This window comes from Eucyclogobius newberryi, unplaced genomic scaffold, assembly GCF_026437365.1.
Source record: "Eucyclogobius newberryi isolate DKJ021-1_F unplaced genomic scaffold, fEucNew1.0.hap1 SCAF_9, whole genome shotgun sequence".
Lineage (NCBI taxonomy): Eukaryota > Metazoa > Chordata > Actinopteri > Gobiiformes > Gobiidae > Eucyclogobius > Eucyclogobius newberryi.
The window spans coordinates 23521883-23543881 of NW_027316532.1; the positions used below are offsets into that span (position 1 = coordinate 23521883).

Below are 21999 nucleotides of genomic sequence, written 5' to 3' on the forward strand. Positions count from 1 at the left end.
GATTTAGTGTAGTGCTTTGTAAATGTAGACAGTTTATGTATAAAACCTGCCTCAACTCATTTAACCGCGAGGCAGTAAAATGGATGCTCATTTTCAGTTAATGTCATTCATTTTATTCTAGAAAAAACTTTGTACAAAAAAATGACAGTGGAAAAAGTTTTATCATAATCCCCTTCACTGTTTAAACCTGAGTGCGAGGCTTTAATGGTGCACAGTGTAACTCTTCTAGCGCGGGATCTGCTACCCGCTCGTATCCATGGAGATGTTATTGCTCTTCCTGGAGTGTCCCGCAGTAGCGCATTATCTTATCCACAACTTATCTTGCATTTATTCAATTACAGGTGATTTTATTTGCTTTTGTCTGAGGAAATATACAGGTTTTGTGCCGTACTGTGGAACGTTCCCGGGAAAGCAACGACATCTCCATGGAGACAAGCAGGTGGCTGTTAAGACTAACAGTTACATGGTGTACAGCATGTTTAAGAGTCTCCATCACAGTAGCTTAAGTACCGTTTTATGCCATACTAGACATCTTATAATCCATGACAAAATACATCATTCAATTAGAGACCAAACCATCAAGTTTTAGATTACAATTGAGATTAAATTGTAAATCAAACTGTCTTTATTCCATCTACTAAGCTACATAATGCACCTTTAAACCTAATTAATTTAATTTAACTCGTACTGTATTTGGTCCAAGTTATCAAGAACATTTCAGCTCAATAAGAACACCCATTATAAGTCATTTTGGATCGGATCAGACCTTAGTTTAGCATATCGCAGTCACACTTATAGGTTTTCCCCATATAACAAGCACTAAACGGTTCAGTTGGACTTCTTCTGGCTCTTCTTGCCGGGCGCTTCGGTGAACTGGACCACGTTGAAATAGACAAATGTTCCCAGCAATTGCAGAAAGGCGAATGTAGAGATGAGTACGGGAAACAGGTCCGGCAGGTGTGGCGGAGGGGGCGTGGCCACACTGGCGACGCTCAGAGCGACCATGGCCAGGACGCTGATGTAGAACTGGAACGGACGGAAGAACATACAGAAGAAAAATGAGTAAAAACGTGGGCAAAGCGTCCAAAAGAGTATACTGTATGCTGATTTAGTTTTATTGTGTGATTCAAAGCTTCTCTGCTCAAACACACGCCCCGACTCCTGCTATTGGACCGTCCAGCATGCTACACACGCCCCGACTCCTGCTATTGGACCGTCCATCATGCTCTGTGTGAGTGACAGGTGGATGTAACTAATCCCAATGACGTGTGAACGCGCTTGTTGTGATGTCATCCGAAACCAAGCGATTAATCTATGTCAGTATTTCCCAACCAGGGGTGCAGGGACCGGGAGTACGCGAGCATACCAGGAGATACATTTTTATAGACGAAATATATATGTGAAAAATAAATACATGTGTCTTCTAAGTGTCGCAGCGTTGCGAGTTTGAATCCCGACTCTCTCATCCCCATGTCACACTAAAGCTGTCCTGTCTAATAAAGCCTACGGGCCAAAACAAACCCTTTTTAAAAAAACATACATTATGTCTTGTAAATTTGAGGTATTTAAACAACGTTTCTTGGATTTTGGGCATCAATATCATTAAAACAAGAAAATGTGATAGAAATAATATACTACAATAACATTTATTTGGTCGAGGATACTTCAAAATGTGAGATGAAGCTGGAGCGGGTACTCGAGACAATGGACATCAGGCGCTGAAATGTGCCTGGAAATGTCTTGGTTTGGGTTCAAGTATTGAGGGCAGAAATATATTTGTACCCTTGTTTGGGAGATTACACTTGAAGTTTCTGTCTCTTTTCGAGGCCATTTTAAATTATTTCAAATACTCAACATTGTAATTTGCATATCTCAAAACTCTCCAAAAATCGCAATATTATCAACACTCCACGTCCATGTATTGTAATGCACTTCGACGGGCATTCAAATAACATGGGTTCTCTGCAGTTCAAATATTTTCAGATTTTTTAGTCCGGTTTTATTTTTATAGTCTACATTTTGTCCTCCTTTGGGTTGGTCCTTGTTTTTCCACCCAGTCTTGCCATTGTTTAGACCTTGAATAATCCAGTTTTGGACCTGGTTTTGATCCGATGACGCTCAGAAGGTCAAGCATGTTCTTAGCTGGTGCTTGAAAAGTGGACCGGCGGGCTAATATATTCACACCGCATCGCGCACGGTCGCTAAACGGGTGAACCGTCCCGCCTAACGAGCGCGCACGGGAAGGACAGGTACCTAATCCCGCGGCCTTCTGGGAACACAGCTGATCTACTCCTTACTTATCATGCCATCACGACTGTTGCTACGGAACCTGTGTCAATTACAAAGTTAAAATTAAAAGACTCCTCGGAGGTAATCCCTCCTTGTTACTCGCGACCCGAGATCTGATTTGTGCATCTGTTTGAGCGTTCTGATCCCGAGATAAGCCAGCGATTGAAGAAACACACTCGCCCATCCCGCGCTCTCAAATCCATGAAACCCTATCTCTGTCATCAGCGCTCGCTATTTATGCTGCTTGAGTAAATAAATATATCTAGGCGAACCTGTGTTAATGACACAAGCTATAAAAAGACACCTTCTCTTAATCTCTGACACCCAACCACAGCCCCCGACGCTGCGGGCCCCGACCGTGCAGCTACTTCAGACTCGGTGGAAACTTAAATAAGTGATAAATAATTCTTTGGCTGGCAGCGGCCCTCATCCCGGGACAGCTTACACAGCTTACAGCGGCACATGATCTTTATTTATACAGTTGGATGTACCGGCTCACATGTTTGCAATTTAGAGCTACTGCAATTTGGAAGTATAGGCCACCTGGGATATGAAATCATTCACCAACCCTTGATGGTCGTTTTCAAATTCTATTTGTGGGTTTCGGAGCGCTGAAAGTGTATTTAGCGCTGTTGCCATAACCCTTTTGAAAGGTAAAAAGTCCTCAAAATATCACCTTTAAACAGGAATGTCACAAACAATGAGACGGATCGATATCTACTGTACTGTATTTTCATATTCACTAGATATAAAAATAAACAAAAAATGTACAAATTATGAAACAGAATTCGGGTCCAAGGACTCATTTTACACCAGCCTGTCCAAAAACAAGTGGCCACACAAAAGGAGACCGCTGCACAAAGCCTTCTCCAGCTCGTCCCAAAGACTCTCACTGGGGTTCAGATCTGTAAGAGATTAGATTCTGCTTCTCAAACACGCTGACAGCTTTTCCATTTCCACACGGTTGTCCCGGCATCAGTGCGGTTGAAATGCCGTGTTGCAGATGAAAGACAATCAGCCATGCAGCAATTATCCAAAAGGACGCTCATATTTGCTCAGCTGAACCCTAGTGGAGACTTTTTTATATCGCTCATATATTTGTTGGTTGCTTTGGGCTTGATTTGGCCACAATGATATAACAACAATGAACAATGTATAATACAATGATTACAAGATTGATTTATAGTACAATATATCATGGATGGAGCTGACTATTTATCACATGTATCTTGTCTATGCACTTTTTATTTACATTGTATTACATGAGCATTTAAAGCATCTGAGCTGTATAGGGTTGAATACTTAACTGTGACTCATAAATGATACTTTGGTGTTTCGTTGTATTATTTATATTGCAATTTATGTTGTTTTTTTGATGACATGTTCATTTAGAAAGAGGTTGACCTGGATTTTCTTGCTTTAGTGTTATTGCTTTAGTGGTACAGAGCAGTTTGAACACTGATTTGCAACACATCGCCTGACATTTCAACTTATTCGATAATTTTAAAGGTTCATGACGAATCAGCAGCGAGTTATGTCGTCAATTATGTCGTTAATGCGAATTTCTTTCTCATATCGTGAAGCGAGAGATGTATCAAAAATGTATGTATGGCAATTTTTGTTTTGGAGTGTTTTGGTTTTTGGAATGTAGATCAAAAAGTATATTATCTAATTGGAAAGTGACCATGAAAAGAGTTGATTAAAAATAAATTTACCAGAGAGGTCAATCGTTATCTTCCAAACAGGGGTATAAAGTGATATTTCATGCCCCATTTGTGTTTTGATTAATACTTCAACCACAACTAAGACATTTACCGGTGCATTTTAGCAGAATCCTGATGCAGTGTACGTGTCAATATCCAAATAATACAAAAATACATTGAGATATTAATTTGTGTCAATATCGCCCACTTCTAATCAGGATATAGCCTACATGTCTGGCCATATTGCTCAGCCCTACAAGTATAAAGAACCTTTCTACACAGCAAGCTTAGCACTGTGTTTATACCGTATTTTCCGGACTACAAGTCGCACTGGAGTATAAGTCGCACCAGCCAAAAAATACATAATATTAGAGAAGAAAAAACACATATAAGTTGCACTGGAGTATAAGTCGCTTATAAGTCATTTTTGGGGAAAAGTATTTGATAAAATCCGAGACCAAGAATGGTGAATAGGTGTACGTATGCTAACGTCGCACCTTCTGCTACATGACGCACAGACAGAACTGTGGTAAGTGTCTGGTATGTTAACGTAACATATTAACAGTTATTCAGATAACTATAACATAAAGAACATGCTAACAAGTTTACCAAAGCATCAGTATTACCCCAAATCACTAAATCCATTGAATTCTTCTTCCTCTGTGTCACTTCTAAACAACTCCACAAACTCCAGAGGTAGAGGAAGTGCTGATTCTTAGATTCTTCTTCTGCGTCGCTTAGAGACTAGAGCGCCCTCTTGTGGTTGTCAGTGTGAAGTCACTCCGGAGTATAAGTCGCACCCGGCCAAAACTACTATAAAATAATAATAATAATACTCATTGAACCGGTTGGAAAAAAAGACACCCACCTTCCACCTCACGACGCATCCCAGGTCACGCTTTGGCAGGCAGAACAGCATCTTCCGGTAGAGTCCCATCCTCAGCTCCTCCTCCTTGCAGCGCTTCAGTGGAGAGAGCAGGTACACGCTGAAGTAGAGGAAGCCCAGCGAGGTCACGGCGTAGGGCACTGCGAGGCCGTCTTTCAGAAACAGCGGCAGCATGCTGTTGCGAAGGACAAAGACATAGACAGTGATTTACCTTCATGCAGCATACGGACATTATCCTTAAGCTTAGTGTTGTGTTTATAGATGGAAGCGGGGCATTAAATCGCACAGACTTTTTATCCGACGGGCCGCGCATAAGTTGCCCCGTCCCCCGGAGAGAGATGACTCTTGACACGCACGCCAAGCTTATCTTTAGTTTAGCTGCGGGGGCACGGGCAAGAGCAACAGTTGACTCGTATTAAATCGCACGTCGACCCGGCTTGTGAGAACCCATTTTGCATTTTAACGCCAACAAAAGACGGCCTATTCGCAAGATAAATGTTTGGCATTGTAAAAAAATACATACTTCGCCACTTTAACGCACACTGGCCCGTTTTCTCACGTCTGATTGCTTCGCGCTCGCGTCTGCGTCCAGCCAATTGTGCCAACAAAAGAGGTATTATTTTACGATTGTGTGTAGGCGGTGTGGACAACGTGTAGTTTACTCTAGACTGTACGGTGGGGGAAACAAACACGGCTCCTGTTCCAGCGCGGCGCACACTTAGGCAGCAGGCACGCAGACTATGCCGCGTAATCCCCACATATCCTTATACTAAACCACACGCACAACAATTAGTGCTGCCGGAAGAATCTGACAACAGCTGCTGAAAGTTAGATGGAGCATTCGCGGCGCTATTTGTCTTTTCCCGTCTATAGTCCTCGCTTGAGTTGCTATGGCAAATTGATTTGGCCTCCCAAAGATCATTGTTATTGAGTCGTTTTAGATTTTATAGCGGCAGCCATTTGAGGAAGGAGAATGGAGCGCATCGTTTGACAATGCAAGGGCAAATTTAAAAGTGTGCTGCGGTGTGACTTTTCAGGCGCCATCTGCTCGTCTTGATTGACGTGGATTTTTTAGGTTTTGTCTATAGGAGTCTTTGTTTATAAGAGTTCTTCTATTGAGAGTGTTTTTCAAACTTCCTATAAGTTATCTGTTCTTTTCCTCTGTATCCACCTGCGTTGCAACAATGACATTTCCCCATGTGTGGACAATAAAGGATTATCTTATCTTATCTTAAACTGACCTAGTTGCATGGAGACGAGGAGGTGACGCCACCAGGACAAGACGGGTCAGATCTATGGCGAGGCGACACCACTCATAGCCACTCAAGATATGTTTTTCGAAATAAAACATCTGCATGAATAGATGCATTTAGTTACATAGTGCACGTTTTAAAAGATAATTGCATGTATGTGGCAAGTAGAGCTGTAGTCGACTAAAGACATTGCCTGGTGCATCGAGCAACAGAAAGGGGGTGATGTGGACCCAAACTGCAAGATCACAGGCTCAAAAAAACTATTTATACAGAAAAGGACCTCTTGTGGCCCTTTATAAATCCTTCATAAAATTACAAAGAAATAATTTGTTGAAAAAATTGGTCGACTAAGACACAAACGGCATCACACCTGCTCCAAGAGATTAAGCGCTTTTAAGACAAACCTAAAACTTTGGCTCAGGGGGAACCCGCTCTGTAATTACACTCTTTTCACTCTGATGTTGTATTTGAATTGAATGTGTGTACAGTGTTATATGTCAATTCGTGTCCTAACCTGGCAGGGACTACAGATGTCATATTTACTGCACATCGTACCTACGTTCATTAATGTGCACTGTCCCTTTAAATAACCGAATCTAAATCTAGTCCAGTCTATGGTACAGTGCAAGTGTCTCCTCAGTATAAATATGACAGTGTTTCTACGGTCTCTTTACCTGAATGTGGAAGTCTGCAGTAACCAGATAGCGATGAGAGGAAGGTCACTCAGTAGAAGGCAGGCCGGCCTGAAAGAACGTGTTAAAGATGAATATAAACTTTACAAAGGACTCTGATCCAGTACCATTAGGACAATTTGATCCGCGACAGGGGGAAAAAGGAGCCATACGAGGTCAACGCTGGCTATAAATGTGATCCGTGTATAATACAAAATGTGACGGAGTAGGACATCCGCATTATGCAATTACTGATGGTCACTATATTGTTTAACTGAGTATTCAACTTGGAAAAAACAGCAATAATGAGCACAGTCCAGGCCTTTTAATTACAGTTGCTTTAGGGACTGATTTGACTGTATATTGTTGTATTGCTCACTGTATTTTCCGGAGTTAAGTCGCACCTTTTTTCATAATTTTGGCCGGGGTGCAACTTATACTTCTATACAGTACTTATACTTATACTCCGGAGCGACTTATATGTGATATTATTTGTTATTTTCACACTTGCAACTGCATTTCATACTCCAGTGCGACTTATATATGTTTTTTTCTTCTCTATTATGCATTTTTTGGCTGGTGCAACTTATACTCCGGTGCGACTTATACTCCGGAAAATACGGTACTTACTTTCTTCTTCATGATTTTAAGTGAAGCTAATCCTCATCAGTGTCTTATTTGGAACATACAATGGTGAGTGGTCATTTTACCCGGCGTCCTGACTCTTTGAGAGATTGTAGCCGAGTAACCGGCCCGGGTTTCTTCGGGGACAGTCGCCGCACGCGCTCGTGTCCGACGGGGGCACTTTCCGGGAGTCCCTGAACCCATAATTACAGCCTGTGCCGTCGGCGATCCCGTTACAGCCCAATAATTGATCCCGCGCAAAAGAACGCCCCGAGCCGCCGCCTGCCGCTCGCTCTCGTAATCCCGGGACATGCATTACTGATGGATTCACAGGAACAGGTGGGAGAACTCGATAGTTAATAAAGCAACAATCTATCCTCATCTAGATTAATAAATGAGATCTGGAAACAAAATCCCCCAGCGGGCGTGTGTAACTCGCCACCTCTGCTGATAACTGGTTTTGAACTGTATGAGGGGAACACGTTAATGCTAAATAATCTGTCAGCGTTTTGCATCAGATAGCATAATATCAATGTCATTGTTTAGTTTGTATTTGTAACACCCAAAGTTAAACAAGTTGAGATTTTCAGATGCCTTTGCTCCACTTCAGTACAGGCTTTTAAATTCTTTGGAATATGACAGTTATGATTCACACCAAAGGCTCAACAAGGCATTTTAAAAGGAAATTGAGCATATTTTATACCTTTTGTGTCGTGATATTTGTGTATTGTTACATCCCTACTCTATAGTGTGACGTGTGTTTTTACCAGTAGTGACTGAGCAGTCTGTCAGGTTGTTTACTTTTTGTATTGTCGTGGATAATGCATCTCTATGGAGCTTTGGCAAATCTGACAGTGACGTCTTTGACATTCAGTCTCGAGCTCCATAGGCAGCATTTTAACAGCAGTATATGTAGAATGGGTAAATATTTCAGCCTTTGTTTTTCCTAAGACATGAAGTAAACACATTCATACCAAATGTGGACTCTTATCTTATCTTGTAAACAACTGTACAATTGCTTAATTCATTCACAGATCATACAACTACAATGTTCTCATATGTGTGCATTTGTAGATTGTAGATATTAGAGCCCTCTAAAAGACTGACATTGATTTAAAATGAACAACACTAATACTGTACTTACAATGAGACCAAGAGGATGGACTTTTCATGGACTTGGTAAGAAAACAGGAAAAATGCCAGGGAGGAATTGACCTTAAATGGGAAATATAATACACGTGTTATAATTCCACCCAAACACTTGTTGTGCACACATTGATACAAAACGCAGAGGCGTGTAGTACTCCGTTACATCTACTCAAGTACATGTGTAATAGATGTTTTGGAAAATAAAACTGTACATTCCAAAGTAGTCTTCAGACACCACACTTTTACTCCTACTTGAGTCATATATTTTGTAGAGCAACAGTACAATTACTCCTACTAGTACTGTGAGCAAGTCGACAAATGAAAACGGTACTGTTGTCAATATTAAGTATTTGAACATTTACGTTTATTGCTCTGCTCCTTCAGACACAATTTAGTTTTTTGTTTTATTTTATGGTCTATTGTTCTATCCTTTGAAAATACCACATTTGGGCATCATAACATGTTTTGTCCTTCAAATAAGTACCCCACTTTTATAATAACTCGTACTGGGGTACTCAATAAGAGTGGGGTACTCTTATTGAGTATCCCACTCTTATAAAACAACTGGTGTGACAAAGTACTTACCAAAGCCAGTTTGAACTGCCAAAAAGTGGGTTTGGTCAAAAGTCGCAGTGACGACGGAAGAACTGCCAGGACTGTGCAAGCCAAACTATGAAACGACAATAGCAATAGAAATTAAATTACCAGTACCTCCATTCACCGCTGAGTTAGAAAAATCCCCAATGGGAAATTGAGTTACCGCAGCATAAAAGATTATTACACAGCAGATGACAAGTCAAGTGGAAAATCAATTAGGAGGCAATATGAATGAGGGCTTTATGCACGTATTCTTAAGCTCACAAACATGTATTTTTCTGTCGTTGTGACTGAGCAAACACACTTGCACATTAAACCAAGATGCAGTCACAGTCAAATAAACCTGTTTCCACTGCCTGGGAGAAGAATGTCCGAATCCCGCGCCCTGTGTCGGGGGTTCAGCAGCATTATTTTAACCCTTCAATTGTCACCTGCTGAGGGCAGAGACACCGGAAGAGCCTTACAATGTGTCAGCCCCCACGAGCGTATGTGCAGCGAGAGGTCAGCCGCAGAGCTAGAGGCCAACTATGTGTTTGTCCTGCAATTTGTGCGGCGAAGAGTGGGACAGCTGTATTTCAAATCTGATCCGGAGTTAGCAGATGCACAGAACAGTAACAGGAGTTTGGGTTTTGTGGGTTGGGCACAGGGGCTTTGCGATCCGGAAGCGCATCGATCGCCTACAGCTGATCCAGTCTGGCAGTAGCTCAGACGTGCGCGTTAGGATAGGATGCAGTCGCGTGACATCACAACATTTTAGGACGCTCGCGGTGTCGTATTGCGCTGGAGGACAGGTCAGTTTTTGTGCTGGAATTTGCTGTCAGGGTGCAGATGTTGGTTTGTACACACAGGAAACAAAAAAACTGGCACAAAGTTCAATGTCTTCTCTGTCAGCATAAATAAACCAAAGTGAAATCATTTTTTCACATCTGCCTCAGAAAGTGGCGGCCTTATTCAATCTTAAAGACATGATTGTTGTCAGTTGAAAGGACTTTAAGACATGAGAATAAGTTTGTGGAGCCAATCCCCCCACAAATGGTGATACAATTATTTGCAGTTCATACGTTTGGATATTTCTTTCAAAAATAATTGTATAGGCCCCTGCCCTCAACCTGAAATGATGACACCGTCAAAGTCTGGTACGTGATACTCAACCCGTGACAAAAAGACGAGTAGGTTTTACAATTGTCTGAAATACACTGCAGTCAAAGAAATCCAGTGTTAACCCTGGTCTTAGCAGTCTGGCAGGAACGTGTCAATCCTGTGAACAGCGTGCTCCTAAATTTAGAGTGGGTCATTTAAGCAGGCCCCTCCATGATACCACTGGTCTCACGGCCCTATTTGACAGCTTTATATCAAAATAAGAACTTCTTCGAAGTATAACTGTAGAGTATGATAAGCATTCACAGCTAATTTGAATTTCTGCAATTCAAGTTGGATGTCGACTATCACTGCTTTAATTGGATAATTATCAAATGTCAAAATTATAGCAAGAGACATTTTAAATCCAGCTTAGTGCACTTTAGTTCTAAATGTTTCTAATTAAATGGTCACAATGGGAATATGTCTAGACTCGATAGGGTACAGAGTCACAGCAAGCTCTCAACAATAACTGAAAATGGCTTTGTCAGATTCTGCTAAAGCTTTAATTGAACTCAAAACATGAATCCAACTCATATAATGCAGTCTCTACAGTGATAATACAAAATATTAGTAATATTATAGTATTATTTTTCCATTTGATTCATTTATTATTCAAACATGATGGTGTGGCACAGGCTCAGACACATCAGAGACAGTTCCAAAAACAGCCTTGAGTTTATGATCAGAAATCCCTCACAAGACTCTTCCTAAAGCTATGGTGTTATTTCCCTGCACTGAATCACACAGTATCTATTCCCTTGGGCAAGTTTCTCTTTCCCAAGAAATGCACCAAGTAAAAAGAGGCAGCCCGGGGCCACAGAAAGCCCCTTGAAGGGCGAGCCTGGTCTGAGTGATGAGAGAGGAGAGAGGGATTACCTGGAGTAGAGCTGGAAGTCACTGGACACAATGCTCCTGATCTTTATCAAGACGTTCAAGCTGCACCATGTGTTGGCCACCTTATCCTGCACACACGAGACCAACCACAATTAGAAATACTGTAACTACAAAAAAGACATGTAGTTTAGTTTATATATAATATTTTGTATGCATTTTTTTCTTTATTTTTTATTATTGGGGTCACCACATGCAATACATTGACACACTGTATTAGATATGATCATCCATCTATTAAATCCTGACATATGACAGTACTTTTTTATATTCATGTTTTCAACTTTTGAGCTGGTCCCATGCCGGGGTAAATGGAAAGGGTAATTGGGAAGATATAGGCTCAAAATCTATACCAAATTTAACGCAATCCCTGCTGTGTAATTTGTGGCGGTCAGAGAGCGCAAGGGTACATCATGTTTCTGTCAGTTTGCCCCAGGGCAGTTGTGACTACAGTAGTTTACCACCAAATAAATAATTCCTCAAATTGTAAAGCAAGTGAGATAGGCCCACCATAGAACTGGTCATTTAAAAAGTGCTTTGTCTTGTATTTGGTATTATATCCGTTATTAATCTACATTGTCAAACTCATGTTGCCAATTGTTTCTATAACACACCTATTTTTGAAGTTAATAGGCTCTTTTACGACATGAAATTTTAGATCCCACCCGCACAAATTTACGGCGGTGTCAAAAAAAGCGCAAGACTTATTTGTAAACTTGGGGACAGAAGGTCAAGTGTCAGGCCCGAGATGTCTCTGCACACTTAGCACATAGTGACCAACCACAGAGAACATCTTATTAAGCAGCTGAGGCCAATAAATTAGCCTCTCTCCAAGCGCACATCAAGACAGTTAATTATTCACTCTCATCGTCATAATTTGTATTGCAATAAACAGTGTTCTCACAATGTAACTCATGTTGGGTTCGTATCACAGTTGTAAATAACCCCTAAAAATCTCAAGTATCAGATTTGTGAATGATCGTTTGAATGCGGATGCCACTGTGGGCTCTGATGTGGAGGTTACTGCTGTGCCGGGGTGATTTAGTACAGGGGTCTCCAATTATATTTTCCAGAAGGTCAGATTATCCGGGGGCCGGACTACAACACCACACCACAATTTTATGTTCTATCTCTATCAGATCCGCAAACGACTCACAGTCAAAATATTTCCAAACAGAGAGACCTGATGGAGACATTTGATTTTATGTAATAATTCAATTTAAATAATTCAATTCGGGTGTGTATACCAATTAAAAATCAACAGTAAAAAAATTACCAAATTCCAGCAGTTATGCATTTGAATTAATATACACAAATATTAACTTCACATCACATTTAAATAAGCCGCTTTGATGTGATCCGTTTTGGCTCAGCAGTCTCCAAACAGAATATATAGAAATTTAGATCATAATGGGATAGTTGTTTTGAAGATACATCTAAAAAGAGCCGAATAACAATACAAATGGGAAATATGATATATGCTATAGTGTGATTTTTAGTTTTTTCTAATAGAGATATTAATTTTTGTTGACCCCTAGTCAGATATACAGTTTATGTTTTTTCGGCTGATACTGATATTTTGCCCCATTAATAATTGACGTCAAATTGTTGTAAAGTTGTCCAAAATGTGTATATAATGTAAGCAAGCATTAAAGTATAGAATATATATTGGTGAATAATATTATGCTTAATAGATGTACACAATTTTATGAGCAATAGCTTAAGGATTGTTCTCCCTCTCTCCAGAGTCAGAGTCGAACCCTCATGAGTTCTAGACAGGTTTCTCACCCTCCTCCGAGCTCTATCATTAGTGAATGAAAGATTGACATCCATTTCATTTTTCACACATTTCTAAGTATTATTAGAATAAATATTGATCATGGTATAATGTTTTTCAATATACAAGTTATTAACACTAAGTTTAAGAGGGTCCCACGCCGTCCTCTTTAGATGGGCTCCTCGTTGTTTGGGGGCTGGACCGTGACTGAGTTGCCTCCCTGAACAAAGCACAGAGCTGTTGCAGGTTTGATTTGTCTCATGAAAGAGGAGAGAGACACATCCATCCTGAAGATGAGTGTGCAGGATCACAGAAACATAGTCACAATAAAGCAAAGAGACGATCCGCACAAGTAGATTAGATATTTATCTTGTTCTCACCACAGTCTGATAAAGGGCAGCATCTGAAACGTCACTGTGGTGAGAACTAAATGAATATCTCTTTTGAGCTCATCGAGTTGTGCGGATCATACTTTTTCTTCATTGGTTTGTTTCATGAACATCTCCAGGACCTCTTCTCTGGCATATTCAGTCTCATCCTCATCCTCATTGACGGTGTACAGCTTTCGCAGGTCTTTCCTTCCTGCTGCTGTCAGACTCTACAACAAACACTGCTAACCCTTAACATGTGCAATACTGATGTAACCATGTGCAATACCATCATATTCATGTGCAATACTGAATCAACCATGTGCAATACCTGTAAATAAGAGTTCTATTTTGTTTTTTTATACGGTTTACTTACCTGCTAATAGTATTACCTAGTCTTGTGCTAGCTATTTTTACTTTTTTATTTTATTCTATTATCATTATTTTATTATTATTATCTGATTTTTATCTTTATATTTGTTATTATCTATTTTATTTTATTTTATTTCCCCCCTCCATTCCCCCTTGTGTGGATATTAAAGGATTATCTTATCTTATCTTATCTTATCTTTGGAAAGGTGAGCTTGGGCGACACAGGTGCAGAGGCCATTTTATCTTCCTGAACAAAACTGGTGTCGGTTTGCTCTGCTGGATGAAGATGTCGATGGCTTCCTCACGAGTGTAGTCAGGGAGGATGTACCTCTCTCTTATTATGGGCTGCACAGCTGTAGCAGCTTTGGCCTGAGGAGTCTTCACTGTTGATGCAGAACCTGGATCACAGTGGTTCCCTCCATGGACCAGACAAAATTCTTTGTGGTGAAATTGGTCTTTGCAATGAAGAGGTCTAGGATCTTTTTCTCCCCAGGTTGAAGTTCATCATCTTTATTGTTGAGAGCAGGAAACTCAAGGTGGAAAGATGGTTTTCTCTCCATCACTTTGTCGGCCATGTTGCCTCCCTGAACAAAGCACAGCGCCCTTTGCCTCACGAACCTCTCTAGGACCTCTTCTCTGGTGTAGTCCATCTCATCCTCATCCTCATCCTCAACCATGATGTACAGCTCTCTCTTTGGAAAGGTGAGCTTGGGCCACACAGGTGCAGAAGCCATTTTATCTTCCGGAGCAAAGCGGATGCTGTTGTTGTTTTCGTTGTGTTACTTTTAATGGTGGTTAGCAGGCAACTTAAATGGTGTTTTATGGCGGTTGGTATCCAAGTGTAACATTACCCCCACCTCCTGTAGTTGTACGTCTTAGACTTTACACATTATTCTTTCAAATTCTTTCGTTTTTCTCTCATGTCAAGAAAGTAAAGAAATTAAATCTGCCTTGTTAATTTAAAAACGTTTCCATAAAAAAACTGTACATTTCTGTCAGATGAACAACCTTGATATTATTGCAAGTAGCCAATATTGCGATACTGATACTTTTTGCTCCAGGCCTATATATTCTGGAGTCCTCCGAAACCTCTGTCCAGTTCTTCCTCCTAGTTTCTCCCTAGCTTATCCCTGTGAATAAATCCTATTTGTGAAAGTCCTTTCCCTGTGCGTCCTACAGCTGCTCCCGACACAGCTGTGTGGATCCTCGTGGCAGCCTACTCAGCACTGTGTTGTCTCAGCCCCAGCTCTATCCTACCTTCTCCCTTTTCCCTGCTGCAAATAACCACTACGGGAATGTTCCTGGACGTAGTCTAAAGGCAACACATGTACGTAAGGGAGGGGGGGTCCTCGTAAGCAAATGCTGGACGACAGCGGGGGGGGGCCAGAAAGTACCTCACCTATGAGCTCGCCTGGAATTTCACAGCAAGATGCATTTGGTGCCATTTTTGTGAGCAGGCCGCAACGTGAGACGCCAGAATGCGGCTTGGTGGGTAAACTTACAACTGCTTCCTCCCACTAACAGCTCGGACCACCAGTCACCGGCCCGTCTGCCACAGGGGCAGCCTATTTTCACCCCTTGTCCAAATCATCTGCTTACGTGCACCCTTTCGCAATAAGCTCAGGGCAAGTCTTTCCAGCTGGCCCGGCGCTGTCGTCAGAGGAGGGTATAGTGTCCCTCGCACCCTGCGTCTTATGTTTGCATCATTTAGTTGAACAAATACAGCCTCTGCCACATGGCCACTCTTCCCTTGGAGCGATTCCCAATTACTTTGCACATCCACTAGGGTGGTACCTCAGAAGAATGAGACAAGGCAAGTTACAGAGTTTCAGACGTGAGAGCCGCGAGCCCAGGCATCCCAGTCGTCTGTTGCACTTCTACAGACAGAAAAAGACAGTTACTTCACCTCCGCCTCCTCGACATAGGAGCTTTCAACGTGGCCGCCTGCAAAAGTGTCTGAAGCGCTCTCCTCGCGTCGCGGAGCTTTTAATTAAGATCATATTACACCGAGCTGCTTTCTATCAAGGGCAGTGACTGACAGCATTAAGATGTGCGCATGTACCAGAGTGAGTGTCGAATACATACTACACATTTGTGTCAAAGCGGTAGCTGGTTACAGACCGCAGTTGTCGGATGAGCTCTGATATGCTTCAAGTATAGGGTCATCAGTCCATATGGTAAGAACATGGCTGGGCTATGAAGTGCTGAAAATACCCGGGTCATAAATTAGTTGGATTTATCTATATCTTGCACCAGCCCAAAAACCCAACACCTCCCGAGATAGAGCGAAACTGATCTCCTGACCTTTCTCCATTTTATTTCTCTGTTTTTGTTGATCCTCCACTTCCAACTGGATAAGCACAGGAAGGAGGGCTGCTCTATCATGGCAAACATCATCATGATATAATTTGTTAGTAATGTTTTGTGACACTTAAGTTTTCAGAAGTGTCACAAAACATGAGAACATTGGCTTTGCTGCAGTCAAAACGAGTGCACATATTCTGAACAGAGGTAAATCGATTGTGTTTTTTACTTTTTGTAATGAGCAATAATTGTAATCATGATTGTGAATTTGATTATTTTTGCCTGTCACGAGAATTACAATATCAAATTATCATTCAATAACTGATGGATGATTCTTTATATTAATGGGAAACTTTTTCTTAATATTTTGTAGTCTATTAACACTTGAGCTATAGAAGGTTAAGTAATAACATCTATGACTCAATTATGATTCTAACTAACTACTTAAGGGTTTTATTCTTCTGGAAAAATGAAGGATTACACTGACTTTTTTATTACACTGACTGAGTTTTTGTGTCAGTGACAAATTAGATATATTGCACTTTAACATTAGACAGGCCTTTTGCACAACCCTAACTGAAAGGCTGACGCTGAAGCTGGCTTTGGGAAACAAGGTCACATCTGATATCATTTTAAAAAGGCAGGCTTTGTGTTGAAAATACAGATTTCAAACTCACAAGACTTTCCCACTTCTCTTACATCAAAATAAGTGTTTTTGATGGTAATCATTATTGCACTAGAGCCTCCGCACTCCCATAAAAATAAAACACGTCTTTCTGCTTCACTCTGCTTTATCTCACTCCAGCATCTTACAACAAAAATATAAACCCATTGAGAAAATAAAGCTGCCATTTAAAGGGGGCTTTTAAAGTCATACTTTTGGTCATGCACCAGACAGCACTCGTATCAAAGATGATGTGGTCTAATCATATCTCGAGGACAGTGTGGATGATTATGCACTTGAGTTTTGATGGATGATTATACTTTGAACTGAGGACCTACTGTTCCAAGCGCCTACAGAGCAGCCCTTTACAAATGTCAAGACCACACAGAAACCCAACGCGCTACATGCTTTGGAGCGCAAGGAAGCATAACACGACAGCACTAAATAAAACTGATGTACTGCAACATATTAACAATACAAACGCTTATTGCATACATATTCCATACATATTTAACGTCCTTTTATGTTGTGGCATTTTGAATCTCAGGACATTTGCGTAACAACACTGATTCATATGTTTTACCTCATTTTAAGGTCAAGTAACAATCTGTAGTGTACGTGTGCCTATAGTCCCCGTTTGGCCCCGGATTCCCATATTTTCTGTGGATGTTATCGCTGCCCATTCAATTCTAAAATAACTATTTCAAAAGAGCGATCAGCGTATGCCGGTTTGGCGAGACGGTGCCGAGAGCCAAACGCCGGGTCTGACCTCTCCATTCACAAAAGACTTTACCTCAAACAGGCCGCGAGCCACGGGAAAGATCCTTCTGAGCACCTGCAAGGCCTGGCCGGGGTCAGACAGGAAGGGCAGCCAGCACAGAGCGAGAGTCAGCAGCACCACAACGCTGATTCTCGCCAGCAAGAAGAGCCTAAACGCGGAAACAAAGGTTAAATGGCTAATAATACTTCCGTGTAAGTTGTTTAAACAGTTAATAAAGCGTTGTCTGCTTGTTCTAAATTTGGGGGTTGACCCTTGTGGCGAGGAATGCAGTGAAAGCAATGCATCAGCTGAAAGTCTTTAGTGTGGGCCACGGTATCTTGTCAGCTGTAACTGTGAAGCTGCTGGTGGAAGTTGCACACACAGGCATAGCTGAGGAGCTTGGCCAATGCGAGAGTGTCATCTGAGCATATCTCCCGCGACCCGTCTAATCCAGCGCTGCATTTGCCACTAAATGCCCTTGGTACATTGTTACTAGATAAACAGACAGTGGACACGCCGGGAACAGCGGCCAATTTGATTACCTCAGTCATTCTGAGGCTTGCTCGAGGACAGGGCCTTCTTATATTCTGACATTACATATCTAGCGGGAGCATTCGTTTGGCATTTAGGTGCAGAGTGACAAAACACCATGGCTGGCACATAATGGATTTTTATAGGCCAGTATAATGATAGTTGAGCAGGGACAATTTGCCACCCGATTAAGGGGCGATATCTGATGACACTGCAACAATCTTAAAACAATATTTCAAACTAAACAAGACCTGGCGTGTACTGAGGTTGGAGTCACGACAGTGTTACTAACAAGGTAAATGTAAACAGCATGTTCGACTTGTACTATTTGAGCTGTGCGAAGTCACGTCATACCATGAACGGCAATGTTATCATGCTCCTTGAGAGTAACTGTAATGTAATAGTACTGACCTTTAATCAGAGCTGGGCAATAGGACAAAAAAAACACATTTTTCCTCATATTGATAATGTTTTAATTTATCTAAAAAAACTAATATTAATGGCATGTTTAAATGTCCTGAACATGAATAAGACAGAGTTTAATCGAGCCTTTTAACAAAAATAATAGTCAAATGATGAACTCCTGAACTAGAGACATGGCCCTAGTTTAGGCCTAGTTTAATTTCTAATGTAGATTTGGTTTGGTCTTGTTCAGTTCTGGTTTAGTCCTGGTCTAGTCCCTTTATTGGTGTGTGTGTGTGTGTGTGTGTGAATGTATCCAGTCTGCTCCAAACCACGTGCTTTTACTGACAGAGCCTTGGCTTAAGCTCTCCATTAAAAAGTGATTAAATTAAATGTACTATAATTGACAATCATAAATGACTGAATCTCAATGTAGATTCAATATTGTACAGCCCTATTTTTAAACCTTATAATGCTTAGGTTCCCTTAGAAACACAGAAGAAAAAGGCTGCAGTCACACGTGGACTGAATCAAGACTAAAGAACAGGAACACAGTGTGAACACAGCTCAACGCACAAAAAGACTCACCCTTTCCCCATCATTCCCTGTTTGAAACACTTCCCCAGCAGGTAGCAGAAGAAGGGAAGGGCGTGGTACAGCTCCATCTGTTTGTAGCTCAGAGCCAGGCAGAAGAACATGGAGCCCAGTGCATCCCAGCCCAGACCCAGGGCCAAAACAGCCCACAAGGCCAAGCCCAGGCTAACCCCATTGTACCTTACACAGTTAAGGTCTAAGAGTACACCAGGAGAATTCACTTAAACAAATAAGTCTGTGACGTGTATAAAGGATACTGGAAATGTCCATAGTCGATCAGAATCAAGCCTGGGTAGAGAAGAGTGCACAGTAGAACGGACACCTATAAGAAAAAGAACTTCAGTCTTATACTAATTATAAACTAATATTAATAAAACACATGGCACTATTGGTCATAATTGCATTTGACTTACAGGGTTATACTGGATGTATTTCTGAATTGTATTGGTTGAGGAAAAAGTAAACACAATACCGGTATTTAGAAAATCATAAATAAAGATCACCTTTTTCCTTGGGGATCCCTCACTGAGGTACATACAGTATAACACTACAGCAGGAAGGTAAATCAACAGGTCTGCCACCAGCACTGCCAAAGAAACACAATAATTACATTTGACATGTGTAATAGTTTTACACGTTATATTGTTTTGATTGTTCTTTTGTAAAAGACAAGATAGGTGTAATGGATGTTTGTTTTACCTTGTCTTAACAAAAGTGCAATCAAAACAAGTCTGTGTATTCCATCGTTGCCCTTCGAGGCATCAGCTGTTTCGGGCGTTACAAAAATAATTGAATTGAATTGAATCGTACTACATGTCCTCCCCGTGTTACCGTGGGTTCTCTCCGGGTTCTCCGACTTCCTCCCACCCTCCAAAGACATGCATGTGTTAGGCAAAATTGGCAACTCTAAATTGGCCCCAGTGAATGAATGTGAGAGTGAATGTTTGTCTGTAATGTCTATGTCTATGTGGCCCTGCGATGAGTTGGCCACTGTCCAGGGTGTACCCCGCCTAAGGCCCAAAGTCACTGGGATAGGCTCCAGCCACCCGCGACCCCGAAAGGGAACAAGCGGTAGAAAATGAATGAATGAATCGTCCAGAAAAAAGTGTCATCTGGACACCGTTTCAACTTTCATCCAAAAGTCTCTGATGATGACTACACTTGAATGTTTTTCTACGACAAATAGAAAACAAGACATATTGAACTTCATAAATAGAGTTTTATGTGATCAAAAACAGTAACAGTAGTAACAACCTGTTGCTCTCATAAATAACTTGTGAGCGTAGCTCTCATAACCTCTGGATTTATGAAGCTCCACCCACTCTGGGTTTATCGCCTTGGCTCTGTACAAACACAGAAACAGATCACCAAATCAGAGTACATTTAGCTATGACATCATAAGAACAATGCTGAAAATAATTGCCTAACATTTAGATAATGTATTAAATAAATCACTTACACATAGGCACAGATGAGGCTGTGATAAGCCGTCAGAGGAGGATAGTCAAGCCCCCAGTAGTTTAGGTCATTGTCAGATGTGTTGAAGTACCTAGAGACGCAAAACATAAATAGATAAAAACACCAATTAGTTAAATCGCGTTAAAGAGGGGTAAAGGTAAAGAAGCTTTAATAACCTAAAATATAGACAGATACAATACAATGCACCTGAAGTATGAAGTATATAAAGCATGCGAGCGTTTGACTGACCATTGCTGAAGAGGCAGATTGTAAGTCACTTCTTGCCAGTGTCTTTGGGCTTCATAATCCCCAAACATGGGAGGTTTTGCAGCCCCTGTGAGGAAATGTCAACAACACAAATCTAGTGACGGAAACCGAATGAAATCTAACAACTAACAATCTAACAGCTCTACTGTTATCTCATTTTCAGCACAATGTGAAATGCAAACCTTAGAGTATCTTATGATATATAACATGGTATAATCTGCACTAACGTCCTGATGTATGAATATATATTTTTCTTACCCGAATACGGATTTAAGGAAACGCCCCATCTCACTATAACTCCCAATAAAACACATATTGTCACGAGAGTCCACGTTTGCATGGCCTGATTCGGCAAAAGAATATATTTTTCGATGAAAAAATAAAGCCTAAAAATGTTCAATGAAAATAGATGTCTGTACTTCCTGTATACGTTCCGCACGACGCTTCGTAGCGGATTATCATTGGCTACTTGCTGTGACGTAGCCGTGATGCATTTAAAGACACAGGAACAAAGAATTCTTGACGTTCTTAAAAGTATAAAATATTGGGGAAATTCGTGGGGGGTTAATTTTAAGTCATTCAGCAACTTTAATATGTAGACTCATTTTATGCATTTTAAAAAATATTATTATTTATTGTATGCTATTTTACTGTGAGCAAGCCTATTTATTTTGTCAAGTTATATGATTTTTTTTAAATGTCTTTGACTGAATGAATAGATTTATTTGGATATATGTAGAAATAAACCCATCAATACATTTTAATCTCAAAAAGGGAATGTTAAGAAGTATTGGTTGAATCCCATTTTCCCAAGTCCAAACTTAACTAATAGGCTTGATTTATATATATATATCTATATATATCTATATATATATATATATATATATATATATAATTAAATCACAGTTTAATTTAATGATGGAAACTTCAAATTAGGTCTACTTCTGGTCTATAATAGCTGGTTTGCTGGCTTGTACATACATACAATGTCCATCTTGACTAATCCAAGCCCAGGGGCATAGTCTCACAGTGACCTTTACTTCTCTTCACACCAACGTCTTTGTTCTCAAGGCGGTGTGGATTTGTTGGCTAAGACACGCTCCTTGTGGTTCTGGCATCAATTATGCATAAATAATAATATCCTCGGACAACTGCTGATTTGCACTGACACTTTCATTACAATGGGAACAGCCTATAACTCACTGCTACACATTAGTTATTAATGCATGGCCACGCCAGCTTTACTTTGTCATTTATTGCTTCATCTCTATGCCTTTTTAAAATATTCAATAACTGCTG

General features: G+C 40.8%; 1 protein-coding gene across 1 annotated transcript; it reads right to left on the reverse strand.

The window, feature by feature from the left end:
* Positions 1-90: 90 nt before the first annotated feature.
* On the reverse strand, positions 91-21177 carry alg6 (ALG6 alpha-1,3-glucosyltransferase). The gene is made up of 14 exons (XM_072438915.1): positions 20959-21177; positions 20683-20767; positions 20435-20524; positions 20230-20318; positions 19479-19561; positions 19233-19297; positions 18970-19155; positions 17482-17617; positions 11189-11274; positions 9161-9245; positions 8571-8641; positions 6806-6874; positions 4861-5053; positions 91-1026 (listed from the first exon to the last, which is right to left on the reverse strand). Exons 1-14 carry the CDS (start codon positions 21038-21040, stop codon positions 829-831), a joined length of 1518 nt encoding a protein of 505 aa, XP_072295016.1. The 5' UTR covers positions 21041-21177; the 3' UTR covers positions 91-828.
* Between the last annotated feature and the right edge of the window lie 822 nt (positions 21178-21999).

Coding starts and splice junctions, on each gene's coding strand:
- alg6 (XM_072438915.1), bottom strand. CDS start 21,040: ATGCAAACGTGGACTCTCGTGACAATATGTGTTTTATTGGGAGTTATA. Junction 17,618..18,969: donor CAGGGAATGATGGGGAAAGG/GTGAGTCTTTTT, acceptor TTCCGCGTTTAG/GCTCTTCTTGCTGGCGAGAA. Junction 6,875..8,570: donor TCCATCCTCTTGGTCTCATT/GTAAGTACAGTA, acceptor ACGTTCTTTCAG/GCCGGCCTGCCTTCTACTGA.